The sequence below is a fragment of the Saimiri boliviensis genome, chromosome 15 (assembly GCF_048565385.1).
Source record: "Saimiri boliviensis isolate mSaiBol1 chromosome 15, mSaiBol1.pri, whole genome shotgun sequence".
In the NCBI taxonomy this organism is placed as follows: Eukaryota; Metazoa; Chordata; class Mammalia; order Primates; family Cebidae; genus Saimiri; species Saimiri boliviensis.
Genome location: NC_133463.1, coordinates 53,340,616 through 53,364,140, shown reverse-complemented (window position 1 = coordinate 53,364,140; position 23,525 = coordinate 53,340,616). Strand labels below are relative to the sequence as shown.

Here is a 23,525-nt window from a genome sequence, read left to right as displayed (position 1 = left end):
CCTTGACTTTCACCTCAAAGTAATTAGGTCAGAATCTCAAGATTGTGTGTGGTTTAACTATTGCTTTAAAAATCCCCGGATTATTCTAATGTGGGGCTAAGATTGAAAAAGCTCTATACTAAACTTAATGTTACATGTTAAATTTGGAGAATAACACGTTATTGCATGGATCTAATACTCATGTATGACTAATATGTGACAACCCAATTGTTTATGATAAAAATTACCCTGACACGTAGCAAAAGAGCTTTACTTCCCATTTTATTTGCTGATGCTAGAAATGTAATCAACATTGTGCTCTCCAACTTGAATTCCAAGTAAGAAACTGAGCACAAAGACTCAAACCATTTTTTCCAGGTTACCTCCATAGTAAATGGAGAACTTGGCAGGAGAATAAGGGAATTTTCAGTCTTTTGTATATTACCCAGGGCTCCTCTTAAAACCGTAGTCAGTTAGAAATCATTTTCCAATGAGAAATGAAAAATATCTTTAGCACTTTGTTTCAACACCTATATTTCTGAAGGACTTTGTAAAAGCTAAGAAAATTATGCCCCCGTTTGTAACTAAAATGTACTGAGAAGGGAAAAAGAGCTAATAAGTTCTACTACGTTTGGATGCATACAGTTGGAGGCTGATTGCGGGAAGATATTGCTGGTGGCAGGAAGACACTGAAGTTTCTCACATGCTGTCTTTCTTTCTCAAGATCTTCTAAGGGTATGAGGATATAGGCATCAAAGACCCTGTGCTGAGACAGCTCCATGACATGCAGATATTGGGGGATGAGGGCTCAGAAGACGACTTGCCATCGGGAAGAGAGAAAAGAGACGGGAAGACTGAATGAATAGAGAACACTCTGCAAGCATCCCAGTTCCTTTTGTTGCCTTTCAGTATACAGATGCCAGGAAGAGTCAGAAGGCATCTGGAAGTGCTTTCTGTCTCTATGGAGTCAAGGCAGGGTCTTCAAACCTGTGCTTTCCAAAACAAAGAAATAATGCTGATGAAACAAATTTTCCCCAGAGGAAGGGGAGAGCAGACAACAGGATGCTGGTAAAGAAGATGCCTGGAGCAGGCTGTGTCCTCAAATGGAGGGTAATTGCCCTCAAATCACTTAACTAGGATGACCTGCTTTGCTTTCTTGTATAGCCAGGACTGTTATCAGATTAGGGTCAAAGGGCTGCCCTCTTCCCTAATCTTGGAAGGCATCGTGCCAGAGCCTGGGGCAAGAAAGGACTGATATCCAGGAATGCAGGTGAAATTATAACCATTAGCCCTGTCTTAGTGTGCAAGGAAAATGTGCCCCACTACCCCTGATTAAGTTCATGTTCCCATATCATAAATTGCCTTCCTCTCTAATAGCTCTGCATAAATATCCCAGGGAATCAAAGTAACATCTGATTTCCCAGAGAGAACATTTGCGTTTGTAACTGTCAGAAATAGGAGTGATCATCAAAGCTAAATGAACTGGGCTATAAACAGTTAGAAATATGTCTCTAATTTTTTTTTAAAAAAACATGCTTTTTGTTTGTTTGTTTTGGGGAGAGACAGTCACTTAGACTCAACAACAAAACAGAAAACTGTGAGTGTCATTTTGGGGCAAGACCTTCCTGGTCTTTCCCCCCTCGTACTTTCTGCTATCTCGTGACCTCCCACTCCCCTTCCAGTCACATGGTATCTCCCTCACTTTGGAGTTTTAAAGGTGTGGTCCCGAGTGGGAGAGGAAGGCCAGAAAATCTCTATAGATGTGGAGGATTGGGGTAAGACAATGAGGGGACTAGAGGTGCATTCCCAAGTGAATCCCCAAAGGGGAGGGAAAATATCCATAGAGAAGGGGCAGTGTGATTGGTTCTGGCTAAAGGGCCTGAACAGCAGAGCCTACTGCAGCCTTGCATAGCACAGGGCAATGGAATAACTTTGTAGGCCCCCAAACTGCATTGAAACAGATAGGGTCTTAGAAGCATGGGGTTGGTTTCCTGGATCCATTGTGGCTTGGAAACCACAAAATGTTTCCTGTGTGCCCACAAGAGTGTAAGAAAACCACTGGGTAGAAAAGGACCTTGCAGACTGGAATGAGTCATCATGCAGACCAAAGTCCACCTCAGTGGATGGTAGTGTGGATGAATAGGTACAGGTGTCCAGATACTGTCTCGTGTGCACCCCTGCCCCAGCCTTTTGTTATTCTTAGTACAAAGATATAACTCTTAGGAAAAGTAGAAACACACAATAGGCTGATATTAAGTTTCTTTCACCTGGAAGAATGAACACTACAGTAGAATTTGAGTTATAGAACTCAAACAAATTTTCGCATTTCTTGAACACCTAAGTCTATAGACTGATGTTAGTGCCAGCTGCAGAAATAAGCACAGTTCTCACCACTTTATTTATTATCTGAATGCAGAAGGAGCCCTGTCTGGCCATAGCTCTGGCCTCTGCAATGGAAAACATAATTTTTGTGGAATTTAGAGATCTTTGGGTAAGGAGAGAAAAATAACAAAGTCTGTTTTACCACCTCACTTTTTTTGTACAAAAATATGAAAACATTTTCACATTATACAATTTCTTCCCATCTATTTTGTGGCAAACACATCTGTTAGAGGAATTGTTGGATCCCTCATCCCCAGGAAGCTGTCTCTTTAATCTTTCCATAAAGTCTTGAGAATGTTAGCTTCTTTTTCTGCATTCTTGGAAATCATAGTGTGGTGTTCCTCCTGACAGCACTCCCATCTTGATCATTCTGTGCTTACAGTTTTACCGCATTCCATTGTTCTAATGAGGTGACTGAGTGGAAGCTGAGGTTAGTAGATAAAACTTAGAACAGGAGCAGCCCTTGGAGGGTGCTTCAAAAGAGGTAAAGTTTTCAAAGATAGAACTTCAGGGACAGGGTTTTGTGTTCTGGCTTCAAAATGGCAGTGTTTTCCTAAGTTGTCACCTGGACTGTCTTACCATATTTTCTGTTTGAATGACTCCTCTAAATCTTATCTAAGCCTGGCCAAATATCCCTGGTTCCATTGATGGCTAAGTCTTCTGGCCAGGAATAAAATGCCTGCCTTTCCAAATCAGTAGCTCAAGTTCCTGGGACAGACTACCCATAGGCCCTCAGGTTGCTGTCTGGTTGTCATCTAAAAAGTTGGTACCATGGGCCAGTTGATACCAAAGAGTCCCGGATTTAAAAACTGGCTCAGAGCATCTAATTGTTCTGAATGTGACAATTCTTAACCTAAGTTTCCTCAGCTGTGAAGTGGGGATTATAACATTATCCCACAATACCTCTGACAATGAAATAATGTGTATATATTGCTTGTCACCAGATATGGTTTGGATCTGTGTCCCTACCCAAATCTCATGTTGAAATGTAATCCCTAATGTTGGAGGTGGGATCTGGTAGGAGGTGATTGAATCATGGGGGTGGTTTCTAATGGTTTATCAACATTTCCCTAGAGCTGTTCTCATGATACAGTTCTTGTGGGATCTGGCTGTTTAAAAGTGTGTGGCACCTCCCCGCCCCCTTTTCCTCCTGCTCCAGTCATGTAAGATGTGCCTGCCTCCCCTTCACCTTCTGCCATGATTGGAAGTTTCCTGAGGCCTCCCCAGCCATGCTTCCTGTACAGCCTGTGGAACTATGAGCCAGTTAAGCCTCTTTTCTTTATAAATTACCCAGTCTCAGGTGTGTCTTTAGAGCAGTGCAAGAATGGACTAATACAGTACCTAATAGGCATTCAACAAGTAATAATTCCCTGCTCCTTCTACATAAACAAATATGGGTGGGTTTATGTATCTAAACTGTAGGACTTTACAAAGACTAAAATGGAATCTTTTGAGGAATTTCACTGTAATCAGTAAACAAAGTATTTGTAATCATGTTCATTTATTTACTGATTTTCTATTCTGTATTTATCACGTTATATTTTAGCTGTCTGATTATGTTATGAGATCATTCAAAGTTGAAACTCTAAAATTTTCTATAAATCTCCACGACCTAAAAAACACTCAGTGAATGCTTGAAAAGTGAACAAATGAATTAATAGGTGCCTAATTAGGCATTTAGATGATGGATTTTGCTAATGTCCTTGTCCTGTAAGTACTTTAAATTCAATAAATATTTGTTGAGCACATAGAATTCTCAGCATAGTATATCCTATGGTGCGTAGGTTCTTACAATAAAATGGAGGATCCTAATCACTTACTAGACAAGCACAAGAACTTCTATAATATGAATAGATTGGTACCATAAACTATATATATAGTGATGGGGCATTTGGCAGAGGTAGAGATTACATTTGGTCGAGGGATTAAGAAAAGTTTCATTGCAGAATGAGATAGCAATGGAACTGAGCCTCAGAAGGTGAATGAGTGCAACAGCAATGACGAAAGGGATGCAGCAGTGGACATTTGTGCTTAAGGCACAGTGTGATAGGCATCCAGAGTGCTGCAAGTAGCCGGGTGTGTAGCATAAAGTATATGCAGGTTAGTTAAAGCTGCAAACACAGGGAGGGTTTAGAAACCAGCCAGACTGAGAAATTGGTTAAGTCTGGCAATTTGAGTTACTAAAAGTTTGGAGCAGGGAAAGTTCAGATTTAATTCACATTTATGAAGTGCCTTCATTTTACAGATTAGGCAAATGAAATTCAGACAAGTTAAATGATTTGCCCAAGGTCAGATGGATTGAAAGTGACAGAGCTAGAATTCTATTGGGGTCTCTTGACTGCAAGATCAATACTCCCAGCATACCACAGCCACTCCTTTCACTGTGCAGCAGGATAGGCTGAACTGCAGGAAGGGTGACTGAAGGTAGGGATCCTAGCTGAGAGGAAGGAGAGATGATTCCTTTACATTCAGTCACTGAATCATTGCCACAGCAAAGCAATCTCAAACATAATATGATCTTCCATCTTCCCAATGAGAGGATCCGAAAATATCTGATCTGAATATAGAAACTGATTGGAGGTGATTGAAGGAGTCAGATTTTGAAATAAATATGGAGGAAGCCAGTCTTAGTAAAGTCTGAATCTTAAGGAGTACAAAAATACAGTTAGGTAAAAGGCATAAGTCCTAGTATTTGATAGTACAGTAAGGAAATTATAGTTAACAGTAATTTATTGTGTATTTCAGAATAGCTGGAAGAGAAGAATTGTAATGTTCCCAACACAAAGAAAAGATCAATGTTCGAGGTGATGGATATTCCAGTGACCCTAATTTGATCATTACACCCCCAAAATATGTACAACTATTATATATCAATAAAATTTTTAAAATTTAAAAAGCCTAAATGATGAGGGCAGCAAATGTTATAATCAGATATACATTTTAAAAAGATAATTTTGTCATCAGTGTGGAGCCCGGATTAGAGGCAAAGTGGAAGGTAAAGAAGACAGTAGACTTCTGCAGAAATCCAGGGGTTTTGGTGGCCTGTGCTAAGGTGGTGGTTGTGAGACATGAGAGGAAAAGACAGATATAAGAGGCATTTGAGAAGTGTGGGAGACAAGATTCCATCAGAGAGGGAGAAAGGAAGGTCAAGGGTGACTCCAGAGTTTCTGTTTTGAGCAATTTTGTGTAGAGTGGATCATTGAATGTCACATGCAAGGCACGTTGATGAGGACAAATTTATAGAGCTAGGACACTGGAGTGATATCAGGAAGGGAATGATAAATGTAGAGGAAGAGGAGAGAAAGGATGTGATAGCAACATAAGCAGAAAAGTCAGGAGTCATCGCTGAGTTCAGTCTGGGGCACTTTATCCTGCCCCTCTCCCTCCAGCTGAGATTTCAGCTTTGTCTTGAGAGTTAATCATGTGCCACCACCAAAAATATTGTCTTTCTTGCTGTAATTATTCCAGGAGGAGCAAGAAAACATGATAATTACCACTTCGTAATTTCCTCTCGGGAAAAGCTAATTCTTCTTCCAAATGAACATAATATTTCATTGACGTAGAAAAGAGAATGAAAACAATCTTCCTTTGAAAACAAGAATAAACAAACACTCACAGCAATCAGTCACTTACAGGTTGCCAAAAGAGAAAATGGTTAGAATATCATTGGCCTAGGAATAGGGTGATCAACCATCCCTGGCTGCCTGGAACTTCCATGGTTTTAGCACTGCAAGTCCTGCATCCTGAAATCTCTTGGTGGTATTAGATTTGGATTCTAATCCTGGTTCTATTGCTGATTCACTGTGAAAACAGGATACATCTATTCTGAGCATAGTTCCCTCACCTATAGAATGAGGGGAAAGGGCTTCTTTATACTCTCTCCCAAGATGAGCTCCTGCAGTCCCATGAATTTAAATATCATGTATCACCAGTGACTGCTGAGAGACCACCTGCTCTCACCCCTAAGGTACAGACTTGGATTTCCCACTGCCTACTCGACATCTCCACCCAAATGTTTAATAAGCATCAAACACTTTCACTTTCATGCTCAAACAGAACTCTTTTTTTTTTTTTTTTTTTTTTTTTTTTTTGAGACAGGGTCTCACTCTTTCACTTAGGTTGGAATGCAGTGGCAGGATCATGGCTCACTGCAGACTCAACTTTCTGGGGGTCAGGTGATCCTCCTACTTCAGCCTCTCAAGTAATTGGGACTATAGGTGCATGCCACCACACCCAGCTAATTTTTTCTTTTCTATTTTTTGTAGAGACAGGATTTCACTATGTTGCCCAGGCTGGTCTTGAGCCATCTTCCTTGGCCTCCCAAAGTGTTGGGATTATAGGCATGAGCCACCGTGCCCAGGCCCAAAGAGAAGTCTTGATTTTCTCTCCCAAACCTATTCTCCCTACCTTCTATATCCCAGAAAATGACATCAACCAACCAGTTGCTTGAACCACATATCTAGGATTCCTCTTTGATTTTCTCATCTGCTCTCTGTACCAATTCCAGGCCAAAACAGCAAGTTCTGTCAGTTCAACCTCTAGAATGTATCCCATATCCATCTACTTCTGCTAACAGTAGCAAGAAGGATCCTTTAAAAATAAAAAATTTCAACTCCTGTTCTTCCTCATTTGAAGATCTCAAATAAAAAACTGTTTTAGAAGCATCTCTTCTTTAAAGGGATTTAATTTAACTTTCTTTGCCCACTCAGGTGATGTATTTGAATATACATATTTACTTAGATCTTTCCTGGATCTATAAGGAGTGTTGCTGGCCTTGTCACACTGCTAGGAATGAGTGTTCTGTCTGCCTGGAGAACAACATTGCATACTTGATGCTAACTTCTAGGCAGTTTATCTGTACAAAGGTAAGATGTGAAAGCCTCAAATTCACTGCCCCACAACTCCTCACAAATCACATCTTTACATACAAAATCATGTCTCACTTGCCAGGTACCAGTTTGGGGAAAACTACCCTCCAAAGAGTTTGCAAATGAAAGGTGGCAAGTTTAAAGGAATATTGTAAAGTCCCTAGAGCCCAAACCAACTAAAAATATTTCTTCCTCTACATTATCCCAAGTCAGTGCTTCTTCCCAGAGCCAACAAGTGTATGCTCCTTAGGATGGTTTCTTGAAGATTAAAAGGGATGTCTAAGGTACATTTTGTGTTAGATAAGAAGTACTTATCTTGAAAACAGGTTCATTTTGTGGTGGATGAGAACAAAGTACTTAAATAAAGGGCCACCCCTCTGGTACATATACCCTTGAGAGCTGAATTCCCTATGCCAGTCTTGCTCATGTCATGAAAATTTCAGGGTAGAATCACAGTTCAACAATAATAACCTTCTGTTCACCTTCCTATGATAGAGACTGTGCTAAGTGCTTTATCAATGTGTCCTTACCAAATTCTCCCGATATCATGAGATGTTATGAGCCCCATTTTCTTTTCTTTTTTTTTTTTTTTTTTTTTTTTTTTTTTTTTTTGAGACAGAGTTTTGCTCTTGTCATCCAGGCTGGAATACAATGGCATGATCTCGGCTCACTGCAACCTCTGCCTCCCAGGTTCAAGCGATTCTTCTGCCTCAGCCTCCAGAGTAGCTGGGATTACAGGCATCTACCACCATGCTAGGCTAATTTTTGTATTTTTAGTAGAGACGGGGTTTCGCTGTGTTGGCCAGGTTGGTCTTGAACTCCTGACCTCAGGTGATCTGCCTGCTTTGGCCTCCCAAAGTGCCGAGATTACATGTGTGAGCCACTGTTCCTGGCCCAGTGAGCCCTGTTTTCTAAAAAGGCAAAAGGGAGCATGGGGAAGTAAAATGACTTGCCCAAGGTTACAAAGCTAGTAGGTGGTTAAGCTGGCATTCAACCCAGAAGTCTGACTTAAAGCTCTCTCATGGAGTTTTTGAGACACGAATTCCACCTGTGATCTGCTGAGCCAGTGATTCTCAACCCTGGCTGCACATTAGAACCATCTGGTGAATTTTTAAACATCTTGATTCTAGATTATACCCCAGGCTAGTTAAACCAGATTGCTAGGGGTGGGACACAGGCAGCAATCGTTTTTAAATCTCCTAAGGTGATTCCAGTGGGCAGCCATATGGCTAATCAGTGGCTATACAATCGTAATTCTTTCTACCTGTTTTTAAAATTTATTATTATTATTATTTGAGACTGAGTCTCACTCTCTTGCCCAGGCTGGAGTGCAGTGATGTGATCTCGGCTCACTGCAACCTCTGCCTCTCAGGTTCAAGCAATTCTCCTGTCTCAGCCTCCCAAGTAGCTGAGACTACAGGCACACACCACTACACCTGATAATTTTTGTATGTTTAATAGAGATAGGGTTTCACCATATTGGTCAGTCTGGTCTTGAACTCCTGACCTGAAGTGATCCACCAACCTTGGCTTCCCAAAGTACTGGGATTAAAGGTGTGAGCACCTGGCCTCCACTTGTTATTTTTTAGAACTAGAAAATAATTATATTTGTTCCTTTTCACAAGCAATAGTTAAGAGGCCAGTGAGTACAAGACATTGTATACTCCCTGTATTTGCATTTTCTTCTTCTTTGGGGACCCAGCTAGCTCAGGCCTTCACTTTCTTATTCAAGAAGGAAGAGGAAAAAGTGATTACTGTGGTAGCCAGATAATGCCTAGATTTGCAATGTGTTTGGAAAAAAGAATACCCAAATTTATTAGTATTACCTTCAAATGAATTTTAATGCTGTGGCACAACTAAAAGACTGCTACTGCTTTATTGCTGTTAAGAAAAAAAAAGAAAAGAAAGAAACAAAGCTGAAATTTTGCAGATTTGTATCTAGGGTGCTATAATTGATCCTGAAGTGGCACTGACAACTTGGAAGTGCCAAGATATGATGCTATACAAAGGGCTGTGAAGTTAATTGCATAGTGACAGATAGGAAATGAACGTTTATTGAGCATTTACTCATAGTGTAGTAGACAGAACATAGGTTTTTATAGACAGGCAGACATGGGTTCAAATCCCAACTCTGCCATTTACTAGCCATGGTATTTTTTGTTTTGTTTTGTTTGTTTTTATTTTTTGAGATAGGGTCTCGCTCTGTTGCCCAGGCTGGAGTGCTGTGGCGTGATCTTGACTCACCGCAATCCACCTCCCAGGTTCAAGTTCTTGTGCCTCAGCCTCCTGAGTAGCTCGGATTACAGGTGTGTACCACCACGCCTGGCTAATTTTTTTTTATTAGAGACAGGGGTTTCACCATGTTGGCTAGGCTGGTCTTGAACTCCTGACATCAGGTGATCTGCCAGCGTCGGCCTTCCAAACTACTGGGATTAGAGGAGTGAGCCTTTAAGTCTCCATTTCCTCATGTGTAAAGCCAAGATTGATAAGGCTTACCTGGCAGAACTGTATGATTGCTGAGATAGTGTGTGAAGCGTCTAGTACGGTATCTAGGCATGGCAATAATTACGATCATGTGGCAGATGCTATGTTATCCACATTTGTTATCTCCCTTTATCTTCACAATACACCCTCAAAAAGATGCTGTTATTTTCATTGATGGAGGTGAGCCCTGAGAGGCTCCACAGTTTGCCCCAGTCAGCTGTGAGACATCCAGTTAGGATTGGTCTCCTGTACCTGAAGCCTGTGAAGGTTGGCTGCCACATCTTGCTTCACAGGCCATCCCATAGCTGACTTATCTATTAGAATGGAGGGAGATAGTCTCTGGATAATGAAATCAAATTTAAAAGGCAAACAAGTTTTTAGCTATTTGCCAAGCATATAACAATGTTATGAAAAAGGCTATCTGGCTCAGAAAGGGCACTATTACTTACCTCTTTTCCTTCTAAGATGGAGCTCTACCTGGAGAACACCCATCAAAGAAACTGAAATTGCAAAAGCCGCTCTTGCTTAAGTACTCCCAGTGTTAGCTGTATGCTGAGCTAAAAAAAACAAACAAACAAAAAACAAAACAAAAAACTTGGATGAGCCACTGTCTAATCACATCAGATCTACATCAGTTTTTCTGCTGGTGGCTTTTATGGTCTCCCATGAAAGACCATGAAACTTCAAATTGTGGGACATTTTGAAGTAATTTAAGAAGAATCAAATATTGTGAAACAGTTGGGAGCTCACTGCAAGGAACCTGGGAAACATAGCCATGTTGGGTTCCTAGGAAGGAAGAGATTGGGTTTTGGAGAATAGGTAGGAAATCCCTGCCACATAGGCCATCCAAGTGGAGGTGTGCAGTGGTCATTTGGAAATATGGCATAGGAGCTGGGAAGAGGGTGAAAATAGCATCTAAATTGTTGAGACCTTGGGATCAGATGAACTTGTTAAGGAAAATTGGATAGTCTGAAGAGGAAAGGTTGAAAAGGGAACCTTGAGGAATCCCAGACACTAAGGGACAGGCAGAGGAAGAGGAATTGGCAAAGGAGACTGACAAAGAGTAGAATCAGAAAGACAGGGGTGACCAAAAGCAGGGTAGCATTTCCAAATGCAAAAGTTGACAGAACTTTGAGGAAGCCCATGCTAGGGCTGCCATAACAAAACACCCCAGACCAGTGGGCTTGAAAAACAAAAATTTATTTTAACAGATAGAGAGAGGTCAAGTGGGATGTGGACTTAGATGGTGTCATTGACTTTGGCAATTAGAGTACTGGTGACCCTACAGTGTAGCTTCAGTTGGAGTAGAGGCGAAATGGTAGAGGCCTGAGAAGGAAATGCAAAGTGATAAAGTAGAGCTATGGAACAGAGGGCTCACTGGCAATGGAAGACTTTTCTGGCATCCCAAGCAACTACGAACTCTGAAATCTCAATTAGTAAATCTATGCTGGGCACCATATTTCCTGAAGTGCCATCTTAATTTTTAGTTGAGTCAGCTATTACAAATCTCTTTCTTCATCAGGGAGAGTGACACACTCACTGTATGGTGCTCTTAAGTGTGCATTCATTTTCTTTCTCATCCCAGGTCCCAATGTTCACAATGGTCTATGGCATCCATTTATATCATCTGCCTGTCCCCTGAAAGCATGTAGTTTGTGACTTTTGTTAAGGTATCTCTTGGGGCTCCTTTCAAAGATACTTCTTATATCTAGGATAAATCAGAGCTTTCCTCTGAAGCAAAACAGAACATTTATTTACTTATTTATTGGTCTTGACATGTTTTATTGTGATACAATATACATAAACAGAACATTTATAGACCAGTGGCAGTGGGATGTATATCTCATGCTAGGGAGGAGGTGGAGGACCATCTACTGGTGGAAACCAAGTCGTGGAAAAGATGATGTTTGACTATGATAATAAAAAAGAAAGGCAAGAGAGAGGATGCTGTTTAAATAGAAGCCTGCAACCTACAATAATGACTCTACGCTGGAAATTGATCAAGGAAGCATCCAGTAGAGCAGGCGTCCCCAAACTATGGCCCGCGGGCTGCATGCGGCCTCCTGAGGCCATTTATCCAGCCCTCCGCCGCACTTCAGGAAGGGGCACCTCTTTCATTGGTGGTCAGTGAGAGGAGCACAGCATGTGGCGGCCCTTCAGCGATCTGAAGGACAGTGAACTGGCCCCCTGTGTAAAAAGTCTGGGGACGCCTGCAGTAGAGGAATGTATTATTAAACTAGCTACCTGCTGGGTAACTGGAACTTAATACAGCTAAGAAAACTCTGGGAGGTCATATAAAATACTTATCTCAGCATTACCCCACCCAAGATTGAGGGAGCTCTTATCAGTCATTGACTGACTGGTGCTGGAATCGGGAGAGGAGTGAATGAGCATCAATAGCCCCAATGTCCTGGCAACTCCTGCCATGGAGTGATGAGATAAAGACTTCAGGCCACCGGGTGCGGTGGCTCAAGCCTGTAATCCCAGCACTTTGGGAGGCCGAGGCGGGTGGATCACGAGGTCAATAGATCGAGACCATCCTGGTCAATATGGTGAAACCCCGTCTCTACTAAAAATACAAAAAAGTAGCTGGGCATGGTGGCACATGCCTGTAATTCCAGCTACTTAGGAGGCTGAGGCAGGAGAATTGCCTGAGCCCAGGAGGCGGAGGTTGCGGTGAGCCGAGATCGCGCCATTGCACTCCAGCCTGGGTAACAAGAGCGAAACTCCGTCTCAAAAAAAAAAAAACTTCAGGCCAAGGAGAGCTGGTGCTACAGCTGGAAGTCAGCATGGGTGTGGTAAAGGGGTTGAAGGAAAGGTGGATGCCAGTAGTCTCGGCTGTAGTCCTGTGCTCTTTTGTCCTCTGTCATTCTGATTCCTTTGAATCTAGCTCTGAAACTCTTGAGACCTGTCCCACAAATACCTGCCTCACAAAAATGTGCAGATATTTTTCTAGGGCATTGTATTAGATTGCTAGGGTTGCCATAACAAAATACTGCAGACCGGTGGGCTTGAGATACAAAAATTTATTTTCTCATAGTCTTAGAGGCTAGAAGTCTGAGGCAAGGTTGGTTTCTTCTGAAGATCCTCTCCTTGGCTCGTAGGTGACCATTTTCTCTTGTGTCTTCATATGGTCTTCCCTCTGTGTGTGCCTGTCTTAATCTCCTAATCTTATAAGGACACCAGTCATATTGAATTATGGCCCATCCAGATGTCCTCATTTTACCTTAATTACCTCTTGAAAGATGCTATATACAAATACAGTCAGTCACATTCTCAGATATTGGGGGTTAGGACTTCAACATGTGAATTTGGCAGGGAGACAGTTTAGCCCTTAACAGGTATTTATTTAAAGATGAAATTGGCCAAAGAATGTACACATTTTAAATTTTAATAAGTTGACTAAATTGACATTGAAGAGTGGCAGAATGTGCCTCTCCAGAATATGTCATTTTGGCATAAGGGTTATTTTGAGATAAAGGCACTTTTAAAGAGCAGGTGGAAACAGAATTTTTTTTTGAGACAAAGTCTCACTCTGTCTCCTGAGCTGGAGTACAGTGGCACAATCTTGGCTTACTATAGACTTGACCTCCTGGGATCAAGTGATCCTCCTGCCTCAGCCTCCAGAGTAGCTGGAACTACAGGTACACACAACCATGCCTGGCTAATTTTTTCTTTTGTTTTGTGTGTGTGTGTGTGTGTGTGTGTGTGTGTGTGTGTGTCTGTGTGTGTGTTTGTAGAGTTGGGGTCTTGTGATGTTGCCCAAGCTGGTCTTGAATTCCTGGCCTCAAGTGATCCTCCTGCCTTAGCCTCCCAAAGTACTGGGATTACAGGTATGAGTCACCATGCCCCTCTTAAAGCAGAACTTTCTGACTTCTCCTTTTTTTCCTGAAAGCATATTAAACTCCCATGTAAAAGATGCCCTCTCTGTACCAGGAGGAAAGAGATATTTTTATCACCAGAGACAGAGAGAATTCTCTGCAGACAATCGAATTTTGTTGAAACAACTCTTACCTTTCTTTAGCTTTCCTGTATATTTTACTTTTTCACAATTGCTTCTCTTTGTCCAACATAGTAGGAAAGCATTGAGATTTTGCAACTTCTCTGAGCCGTCATTTCTTTATGAAGATTCTCAAGTCACATAAAACTTAAAAATTAAATAAGTCTTTAAGTTTCTCTCCTGCTAGCCTATTTTATGTCAATCTAATTCTCAGGCCCTGCTGGGATTCCTACAAAGGTAGAGGTAAAGCTTTGTCTGCCCTACACCATCCTATATAGTATCACTAATTTCATTTAAATCAGCAGTGTCTGACATTACTTCTTTCACACACCCTTCCCAACACTGATATCAAATTTTAAAAACTTTGCTAATCAGACAGGTTAAAAAGTGGCATCTCTTTTTTTTTAACCCAAATTTGCCTAATTACTGATAACACTGAGGATCTTTTTATATTTTTGTTAGCCATTCAACTTTCCTCTTGTCTGTTCATGTTATTTTCTCTTGGGTCATTTGTCTTTGCTTATGAAATTCTCATTTTTTTTAAACGTATATCTCTGTACTAACTCTCTGATACATAGGATACATAGGCTATAGGTATCTAATAGACTATCATTCATCTTTATGTGAATGCTTATCATATAGAGGTTTTAAATTTCAATGTGGTTACCTGTGCCCTAGGTTTGTTGTCTTCTTACTTCCTCAAGGACTTTTTTACTCTGTATATAATGCCCCCACCCTTCCAGCTTCAGCCTCACTCTAAAGAATGCTTACAATTGTTGAGAAACATACTCTAGTATGTCCCACTTTTTACAACTACTCCTTGAACCATCTCTCTCTCCAGTTACTGGCCTCTTTTTGCTTTGTTTCATAACAACGTTTCTCAAAAGACAGGTATTTTTCATTCTCTCCACTTCCTCACCACCCCTCCAGTCATCACCCTCTGTAGTGTGGCTCTATGACCACCTCTTTGCTGGAAGTGTTCTTGTTAAGATTGCCAGCCACCTTCATGGTGCTAGTTGGAGTCACATCTCTGTTCTCACATGATTTAATCTTTTGGTAGCATTCACCATGACTGACCATATCTCCCTTCCTGAAACAATTTTTTAAAATCTTGGCCTCAGTAAATGAGCTCCCTGTTTTCTTTCTAACTGCCTCAGCACATCTCAGTACCCTCTGCTGACTCTTCTTCCACCACCAACTCCCTAAATGTTGGAGTGTCTCCTGGTACAGCCCTGGACTCCCCTCACCAGCTTTTCATCAGGTGAACTAACTCCTGTCCCAATAAATACCTTCTGTGTGTTGATGACCCGCAAATGCACAGCTGCACCCTCGACCAAGTCCTTGAACTTTAGACTCATACATCCAGTTCCCTACTGGACACCTCCCCTTGATTATTTCACACTTAATGATTCCAAAATGGATCTTTTTGATTTTCACTGCCTCCCCAAAAAACTTTTCCCACTCCGTTACCCCCTATCTTGCCAAGAACCCTGTTGCTCAAACCAAACTCTTAGGAATCACCCTGATTTCTCCCTTCAGCAGTCCATCAGCAAGTCTTAATATTTCTATTTCCAACATGTTCTCAGTATCCATATATTTTCATCCATCTTTGCAACTATTACCCTATTCCTTGCACTGACATCTCTTCCCAGGACTACAGCTGTAGCCTCCTACCTAAATGGTCTTCTGCTTCCATTCCTGCCTCCGTCTAGCTCATTATCCTGTTAACATTTTCAGCATTTACCCCCATCTTAAGTTACTGTAATAACTTATTTCTTTATGTTATTATTGTCTATTTCCTCTACTATTTTGCCAGCTCTGTGAGGGTAGGGACCAGATCTGTTGTATTTCTCACCATATCTTAACTTCTGGCAGATTTAAGTATCTTAGTACATACATTTTGATTAAATCAATGAGCAAGTGAATGCATGATTTTAAATATTAGGTAATATTCATAATTTGCTCAGAAAATTCTTCTGAGATTGGCCACTTCCCAGACTGGTGAAACAGGAGAAAAGGATCTTGTATATCTCCATGACTCCTGAAAAGAGCATAAAAACAGTATGTTTGGGAACATAATGTGGAGCAGGAGTTACAAGCTCAAATGTCTCTGGGTTCTGGCAGGTAACAGAAATGGGGAAGTTACCATGTGTAAGCTACAGTGAGTGGTAGGGACTGTCACATTCTGGAGAGCCCCCAGCTCCAGCTAATGCAGACTCATCAGCTCCAGCCAGATGTGGCCAAGCAGCCAAGGGCCCAAAGGTCAGCCATCTTCCAATTTTTCAAAAGAAGGTGAAAATATATACATACAAATTAGAATTCGTTTTGTTGAATTTCTCAAACTTGAAAAAGAATTAGTTTTGGCTGTGAGTGTGAGTAATGCTTTGAAACAGCAACTTAAATGAGGGAAAGTATATTTCTTTCCCACAAAAAGAAGTTTGGGACATATAGTCCAAGGCTCATGAAGCTCAATGAAATTAGGGACCCAGGCTTCTTCTAATGTGTTGCTCATCTTGGCATGGCTTTCATTCTCAAACTTACTTTGTGGCCCAAGGGACTGATGTAGCCCCAGCCATTAGCTCCTCATTCTGCACAGCAGGAAGCAAACGGGGAAAGAAAGGGTCTGACTTCCTGGAAGCTTCTATGCCTCACTTCTATTTCATTTCATTGTCTAGAACTTAATAATGCAGCAACTTCTAGCTGCAGGGGAGGCTGGAAAGTATAATGTTTGTTTTAAGTAGACATGTGCTCAACTGAGGAAGAAGGGAAGGATGGATACTGGAGTTCTAAAGTAGGAGTCTCTGCCAGAGCTGGCTATTTATGTAAAATTCCTAGGTTTCGACAACATAACAGCTAAACACAGCAGGCCTGTCACCTGATTTCAGCAGAGGAACTGCCAGTGTTGTGAACCCTGCTTAGAGCAGTAAATGTAAATGGGATGCACTTCCGTGTCACATGGGGCAGCCTGCAAGTCTGGCTGCTGAGGATCGTAAACAGATGCAGGTTAGCAGGACTTAGGCAGTGCAAACAGGAGTACCTGTGTTCAGGTACCCTGGGAAGTGTAGGCAGGTTGTGGAAAGCACTGTGAAGGTAGCCTGTGGGTAAAGGGTGAGGGGGCTACAGTCTGTTACCTGTACACCCAAGCAGTGTTCAGGGCATTGCAGCAACATGGGAGGACCCTGGCGTCCCTTACCTTTAGGTCTAAGCAGTTATTCTAAGGGGTGCAATTTCTACCTTCTCTGAATTATAAAGTCCCTCTCAGTGTTCTGACCTCACACACCAGGTCAAGGTCATCCTCTCTGGAGGTGTAAATGAGCCTGAACCAGGCCCAAACCCCTTGAGAGTTCACTGGCCCTTTCCAATCACTGCCTTCGCGACCAGCCCTCTTCAGTCCTCTCTCTCTGGCCTTCTCTAGCCCCCCTCCAATCACTCAAATTGCCCTCTTAGACTTCGACTCAGCCCAATCTGAGGCTCCATGACAATTCCGCTCTAAATAGCATCATTTCCCAGTCACACCAGATCTTCTTGCCATGGTGGCACCACGTGGTGGTAGGAAAAAAATTGAATTTGCAGACAGGCTTCCCCCACTTGAATCTCTGTACCATCACTTACTAATTGACTGGACTGTAAATATTTCTAAAAGTGTAAATTGGCACTAATAACATTCTCCTTACCTACTTCACAAGGTTTTTTGGAGGATTCACAGGGATTACTTATGTAAAAGGTCTTTGTTGAAAAAGAAAAAATAGTCTAAACAACTCTGAATATAAATTTAAGGTTCCAGTAAAGATTCTCTGTAACTGCCCATATATGTTTAAAATTTGTGACTTTATTGACACAAACTTTGCAATGAAAAGTGTCATCCTAATAGGATAGTAAGAATCAGTTTCTGTCTAATACATACTTGAAAAAGTAGCCAGATGCATTTTTAGTCACATGGTTTAACTTCTGGTTGCTGTCTCTGTGAAATCCAGATTGTTCTGGGGAAGGCCAGATTATATACCCTTCATTTCCTTCTCCCCTGGAAGTGAGAAAGTGTTTCTATAAAAAACAGAGACACTTTCTTAAGGTGATAAATTCCAAACAACATGCAGCAGTGAATGGATGTAGAAACAAAGCAGTAAAGAGAAACCACAAAGCACATCCCCTGGGAGTAAGAGCCCTTGAAGTTGCAGGGTCACTGCCAACCTTTGGCAGCTGGGGCCTCCTGCTGAGTAATGCCAGTGGGGACATATGAGTCACAGGTTTTGCTTTTATTTTATTTTTATTAAAAACATTTTTTAGAACATGAATTCCCTAAAAGCCCTTTCTCAAAGAATCACAAAATGATAAAGGTTTAGAAAAACTATAATTTTGTGTATGATAAAGTCTTGTTCAGTGATTAGAACACCTAGTTAAGACACAAACCTACCCTGGATATAAAAGATTCCATTGCAGAGCAATTTGCAACACACACGATATCTTGGGTCTAATTCAGTCTCCTCGTTATGAAGTCACTATTAGATTCAGGATAGACAGTCATTACTAACAAGACCCCAAATCTGTCAACATCTGCATAGTACCTATCACAGGATGGACATTCAATATTTAGTAAATAAATATACAGTCTGCCAGTAGAAGGAAAGAAGGAACAATGACACTACCCATTTGGGTTTGAAGAATAGCAGAGTTAGCAGATAAGGAGGTTGAGTACCTGACCTTTGACCTGCGTATCAGTTCTCTGGACTATGTTATGTAAATATAATACCATTAGGCTGCCTATTTCTGCTAAATATGGAATTTATTGGTATACTTTGGTACAACTTTAGTCCTATCTTTCCCAATCCCAGGTATGTTAACAGTCCTTGAAAAATCATGCTACATTACTTTGCAGGAAAATACTTCTAGATGAACATGTTTCAAGACATATGAAAAAACTATTCCTGTCAAAACATCCTTTTTCTATGTCAGCTACCTCATTTCTAATGCAGGGCACATCAATCTAATGTCAGAGTGAATACTCATAAACCAGGTGCTGGCTTTCTAAAGTAATTCCTTTGCAGATGCCAAAATGACAGTCCTGGAGCTGTATACAGAGGGGTCAAGGGGAAGCCATGCATGTTGCCGCATGTCTCTGAATCATGTCCCTCTCCTCCGCAGTATTCAGTCTTTGATTCACAATTGCAGATGACCCCAATGGAGAGGGAAGGCATTCAAGAAGACAAGCAAAGGGAACTGGAAAGCTATGCAAAATTGCCATGTCTGGCTGAGCCCTCAGGGGTGTCCTTATTTGGATACGTTGGCCACAAGCATAGTGACATTAAGGACTGGAGGCCAACATGGACACCAAAATTGGAGGACTTTCCAGGCAGATGAGAAACAGATATGACTGCTTCACAGACACCTCCCAAAGACATGCCATGGGCAGTGGGTTGGTGCATGGGAAACTGGATCTAATCTGTCTCATACCAAGCTAAGGAAACAAGGATAACAAGGAGTTTTCCTGTACCTTGATTGTTTCAATATGTGGGTTTAGAGTTGGATGAAAGCCAGCTTTTAAGTGAAGCTGATAAGATTTGTAATGATAATATTTAAAATGAAAGAAGGAAAGAATAAGTTTGCCTGAAACAGAACACACTATCATGGCCAGGAGAGTTTAGCACTGAGGTGTGACTCTTTAACCCAGGAAATGCATTCCTACTTTTCTGTTTCACAAACTGACCTGTAGCTTTAACTCACTACTTTTACACCAGACCCCCTTACAGGAGTTGCAAAGAGGCAAACTGAACTGCACACTTGCAGTTTATTAACATAGGCGAGTGCTGTACCATACATTTATATGATAAGTAGGAGGCTCAGAAGGTCCCAACAAATCAGGCAGCAGTTTGCTGCCAGGTAAGACAGTCTTGCCAGGGACTCAGTAGCATTCATATGCAGCAAGGGGAAGACACTTCTTCAAGGTTCTTTGATGGGAGCTAGTGCCGTGAAGGACACTGAAGAAGTCCAGCTGCCCTTCTGCTTGCACTCTCTGCTAGTTGACACAGTTCTTTGTGATTCTTCGACTTCTGTCCATCTGTTGGATGCTGTCTGTTACATTAATGGTGACTTCTTTTGAGGACATTCTCTTAGCATCTCTTTTAGCCTGTTAAGTTGAAAACAGTGAATTGAGTTACTAGGAAATGTAAACCAAAGAAAATGACCGAGGCAAATCTCAATCAATTTAGGGGTTTATTTTGCTATCATTAAGAATGTACCTGGGAAAAAGGAACACAAATCACAGGAACATGGGTGATCTGTGCTTTTCTTAGAGAGGGTTTGAGGACTTCAGTATTTAAAGGGAAAAAAAGTAGGCAGTAAGGGAAAGAGGAAAGGAATGGGGGGTAGAGAAAAAGGGGCAAACAGTTACATTCTTTTGAGGCTTTGATGAGCATTCACTGAATCCACACTTTGTATGTGAAAGGAGGGGATAAAGGAACAAATATGCATTCATCTCATGCTCAGTGAACTTGCATTTTTATATAAGATAAGATAAACATAGAAGAGTTAATGAGCAAAATATGCATTTGTCTCAAGTGAGCAGAGTGATGATTCCTAGTCCTGTCTTTGTCCCATACCTGTGAAGATAAGCTGTTAATTTACATAAGATGAAATCCAGGGACAGATCCAAGATGGCCGATTAGGAGCAGCTCAGGATTGCAGCTCCCAGTGAAAGCGCAGAGGGTGAGTGGATGCCGCATTTCCAAATGCATTTTTATTGCCTATAGACCAGGAGATTCCCAGGCAGAGGAGCTCCACGGGTTGCCAGTGAGACTAGCTGGTGTGGTGGTTCTACGCACAAAATACATGGGTCCGGGCACCGTTTAGCTGGTGATTGGAGCTCCTGGGGGTCAGAGTTGCCCGTTAAACTGATAAAAAGGGGGACTGAAACAGGGAGCCAGGCCAGGAGATTTCCAGGCAAAAAAAGCACCACGAATCTCATTGCGGCTGTTTCAGCTGGTGCAATGGGTCACCACATGGGAAATCGCACAGATCCCAGTGCCTTCTTTTTTTTTAAATTGCATTTTAGGTTTTGGGGTACATGTGAAGAACATGCAAGAGTGTTGCATAGGTACACACATGGCAGTGTGCTTTGCTGCCTTCCTTCCCCTCACCTGTATCTGTCATTTCTCCCCATGCCATCTCGTCCCACCTCCCCACCCCCCCGTCACTCCCCCATTTACCCCCAATGGACTACAGTGTGTAGTGCTCCCCTCCCTGTGTCCATGTGTTCTCATTGTTCAACACCCGCCTATGAGTGAGAACATGCGGTGTTTGATTTTCTGTTCTTGTGTCAGTTTGCTGAGAATGATGGTTTCCAGGTTCATCCATGTCCCTATAAAGGACACGAATTCATCGTTTTTGATGGCTGCGTAATATTCCATGGTGTATATGTACCACATTTTCCCTATCCAGTCTATCATCGATGGGCATTTGGGTTGGTTCCAGGTCTTTGCTATTGTAAACAGTGCTGCAATGAACATTCGTGTGCATGTGTCCTTATAGTAGACTGACTTATAATCCTTTGGATATATACCCAGTAATGGGATTGCTGGGTCAAATGGGATTTCTATTTTTAGGTCATTGAGGAATCGCCACACTGTCTTCCACAATGGTTGAATTAATTTACACTCCCACCAACAGTGTAAAAGTGTTCCTATTTCTCCACATCCTCTCCAGCATCTGTTGTCTCCAGATTTTTTAATGATCGCCATTCTAACTGGTGTGAGATGCTATCTCAATGTGGTTTTGATTTGCATTTCTCTAATGACCAGTGATGATGAGCATTTTTTCATATGTTTGTTGGCATCCTGTATGTCTTCTTTTGTAAAGTGTCTGTTCATATCCTTCACCCATTTTTGAATGGGCTTGTTTGTTTTTTTCTTGTAGATCTGTTTTAGTTCTTTATAAATTCTGGATATCAGCCCCTTGTCAGATGGGTAGACTGCAAAAATTTTTTCCCATTCTGTTGGTTGCCAATTCACTCTAATGACTGTTTCTTTTGCCGTGCAGAAGCTGTGGAGTTTGATTAGGTCTCATTTGTCTATTTTGACTTTTGTTGCTATTGCTTTTGGCGTTTTGGTCATGAAGTCCTTGCCTACACCTATGTCCTGAATGGTTTTGCCTAGGTTTTCTTCTAGGGTTTTTATGGTGTTAGGTCTGATGTTTAAGTCTTTAATCCATCTGGAGTTAATTTTGGTGTAAGGTGTCAGGAAGGGGTCCTGTTTCTGCTTTCTGCACATGGCTAGCCAGTTTTCCCAACACCATTTATTAAACAGGGAACCCTTTCCCCATTGCTTGTTTTTGTCAGGTTTGTCGAAGATCGGATGGTTGTAGATATGTTGTATTTCCTCTGAGGCCTCTGTTGTGTTCCATTGTTCTATATCTCTGTTTTGGTACCAGTAACATGCTGCTTTGATTACTGTAGGCTTGTAGTATAGTTTGAAGTCCAGTGGTGTGATGCCTCCTGCTTTGTTCTTTTTGCTTAGAATTGACTTGGCTATGCGGGCGCTCTTTTGGTTCCATATGAAGTTTAAGGTGTTTTTTTCCAGTTCTGTGAAGAAGGTCATTGGTAGCTTGATGGGAATAGTGTTGAATCTGTAAAGTACTTTGGGCAGTATGGCCATTTTCATGATGTTGATTCTTCCTAACCATGAACATGGAATGTTTCTCCATCTGTTTGTGTCCTCTCTTATTTCGTTGAGCAGTGGCTTGTAGTTCTCCTTGAAGAGGTCCTTTATGTTCCTTGTTAGTTGTACTCCTAGGTATTTTATTCTCTTTGTAGCAATTGTGAATGGCAGTTCATTCTTGATTTGGCTCTCTTTAAGTTTGTTACTGGTGTATAGAAATGCTTGTGATTTTTGCACGTTGTATTTGTATCCTGAGACTTTGCTGAAGTTGTTTATCAATTTCAGGAGATTTTGGGCTGAGATGATGGGGTCTTCTAGATATACAATCATGTCATCTGCAAATAGAGACAATTTGATTTCCTCCTTTCCAATTTGAATACCCTTTATTTCTTTTTCTTGCCTGATTGCTCTGGCTAGAACTTCCAGTACTATATTGAATAGGAGTGGTGAGAGAGGGCATCCTTGTCTAGTGCCAGATTTCAAAGGGAATGCTTCCAGTTTTTGCCCATTCAGTATGATATTGGCTGTTGGTTTGTCATAAATAGCTTTTATGATTTTGAGTTACAATCCATCAATACCTAGTTTATTGAGGGTTTTTAGCATAAAGGGCTGTTGAATTTTGTCAAAGGCCTTCTCTGCATCAATTGAGCTAATCATATGGTTTTTGTCTTTGGTTCTGTTTATGTGGTGAATTACGTTTATGGACTTGCGTATGTTGAACCAGCCTTGCATCTCTGGGATGAATCCTACTTCATCATGGTGGATAAGCTTTTTGATATGCTGTTGCAATTGGCTTGCCAGTATTTTATTGAAGATTTTTGCATCTATGTTCATCATGGATATTGGCCTGAACTTTTCTTTTCTTGTTGAGTCTCTGCGGGTTTTGGTATCCGGATGATGTTTGTCTCATAAAATGATTTGGGAAGGATTCCCTCTTTTTGGATTGTCTGGAATAGTTTCAGAAGGAATGGTACCAGCTCCTCTTTGTATGTCTGGTAGAATTCGGCTGTGAACCCATCTGGACCTGGGCTTTTTTTGGTGGTAGGCTCTTAATTGCTGCCTCGACTTCAGACCTTGTTATTGGTCTATTCAGGGTTTCGACTTCTTCCGGATTTAGGCTTGGGAGGAGGTAGCAGATGTCCAGGAATTTATCCAGTTCTTCCAGGT

At 41.5% G+C, this 23,525-nt stretch overlaps 1 protein-coding gene and 1 long non-coding RNA gene across 2 annotated transcripts in view; one reads left to right on the top strand and one right to left on the bottom strand.

Annotated features, from left to right (window-relative positions):
* LOC141581470 (uncharacterized) overlaps nt 1-23,525 on the top strand; it is a 215,273-nt gene that overhangs the window by 56,180 nt on the left and 135,568 nt on the right. The gene's annotated exons all lie outside the window — the stretch shown is intronic.
* Nucleotides 17,523-23,525, bottom strand: part of BAALC (BAALC binder of MAP3K1 and KLF4) — a 98,502-nt gene continuing 92,499 nt past the window's right edge. Inside the window, exon 3 of the mRNA XM_039464768.2 lies at nt 17,523-19,834. Coding sequence (XP_039320702.1) covers nt 19,724-19,834 — 111 coding nt within the window. The 3' untranslated portion in view covers nt 17,523-19,723. The remainder of the gene's footprint in view (nt 19,835-23,525) is intronic.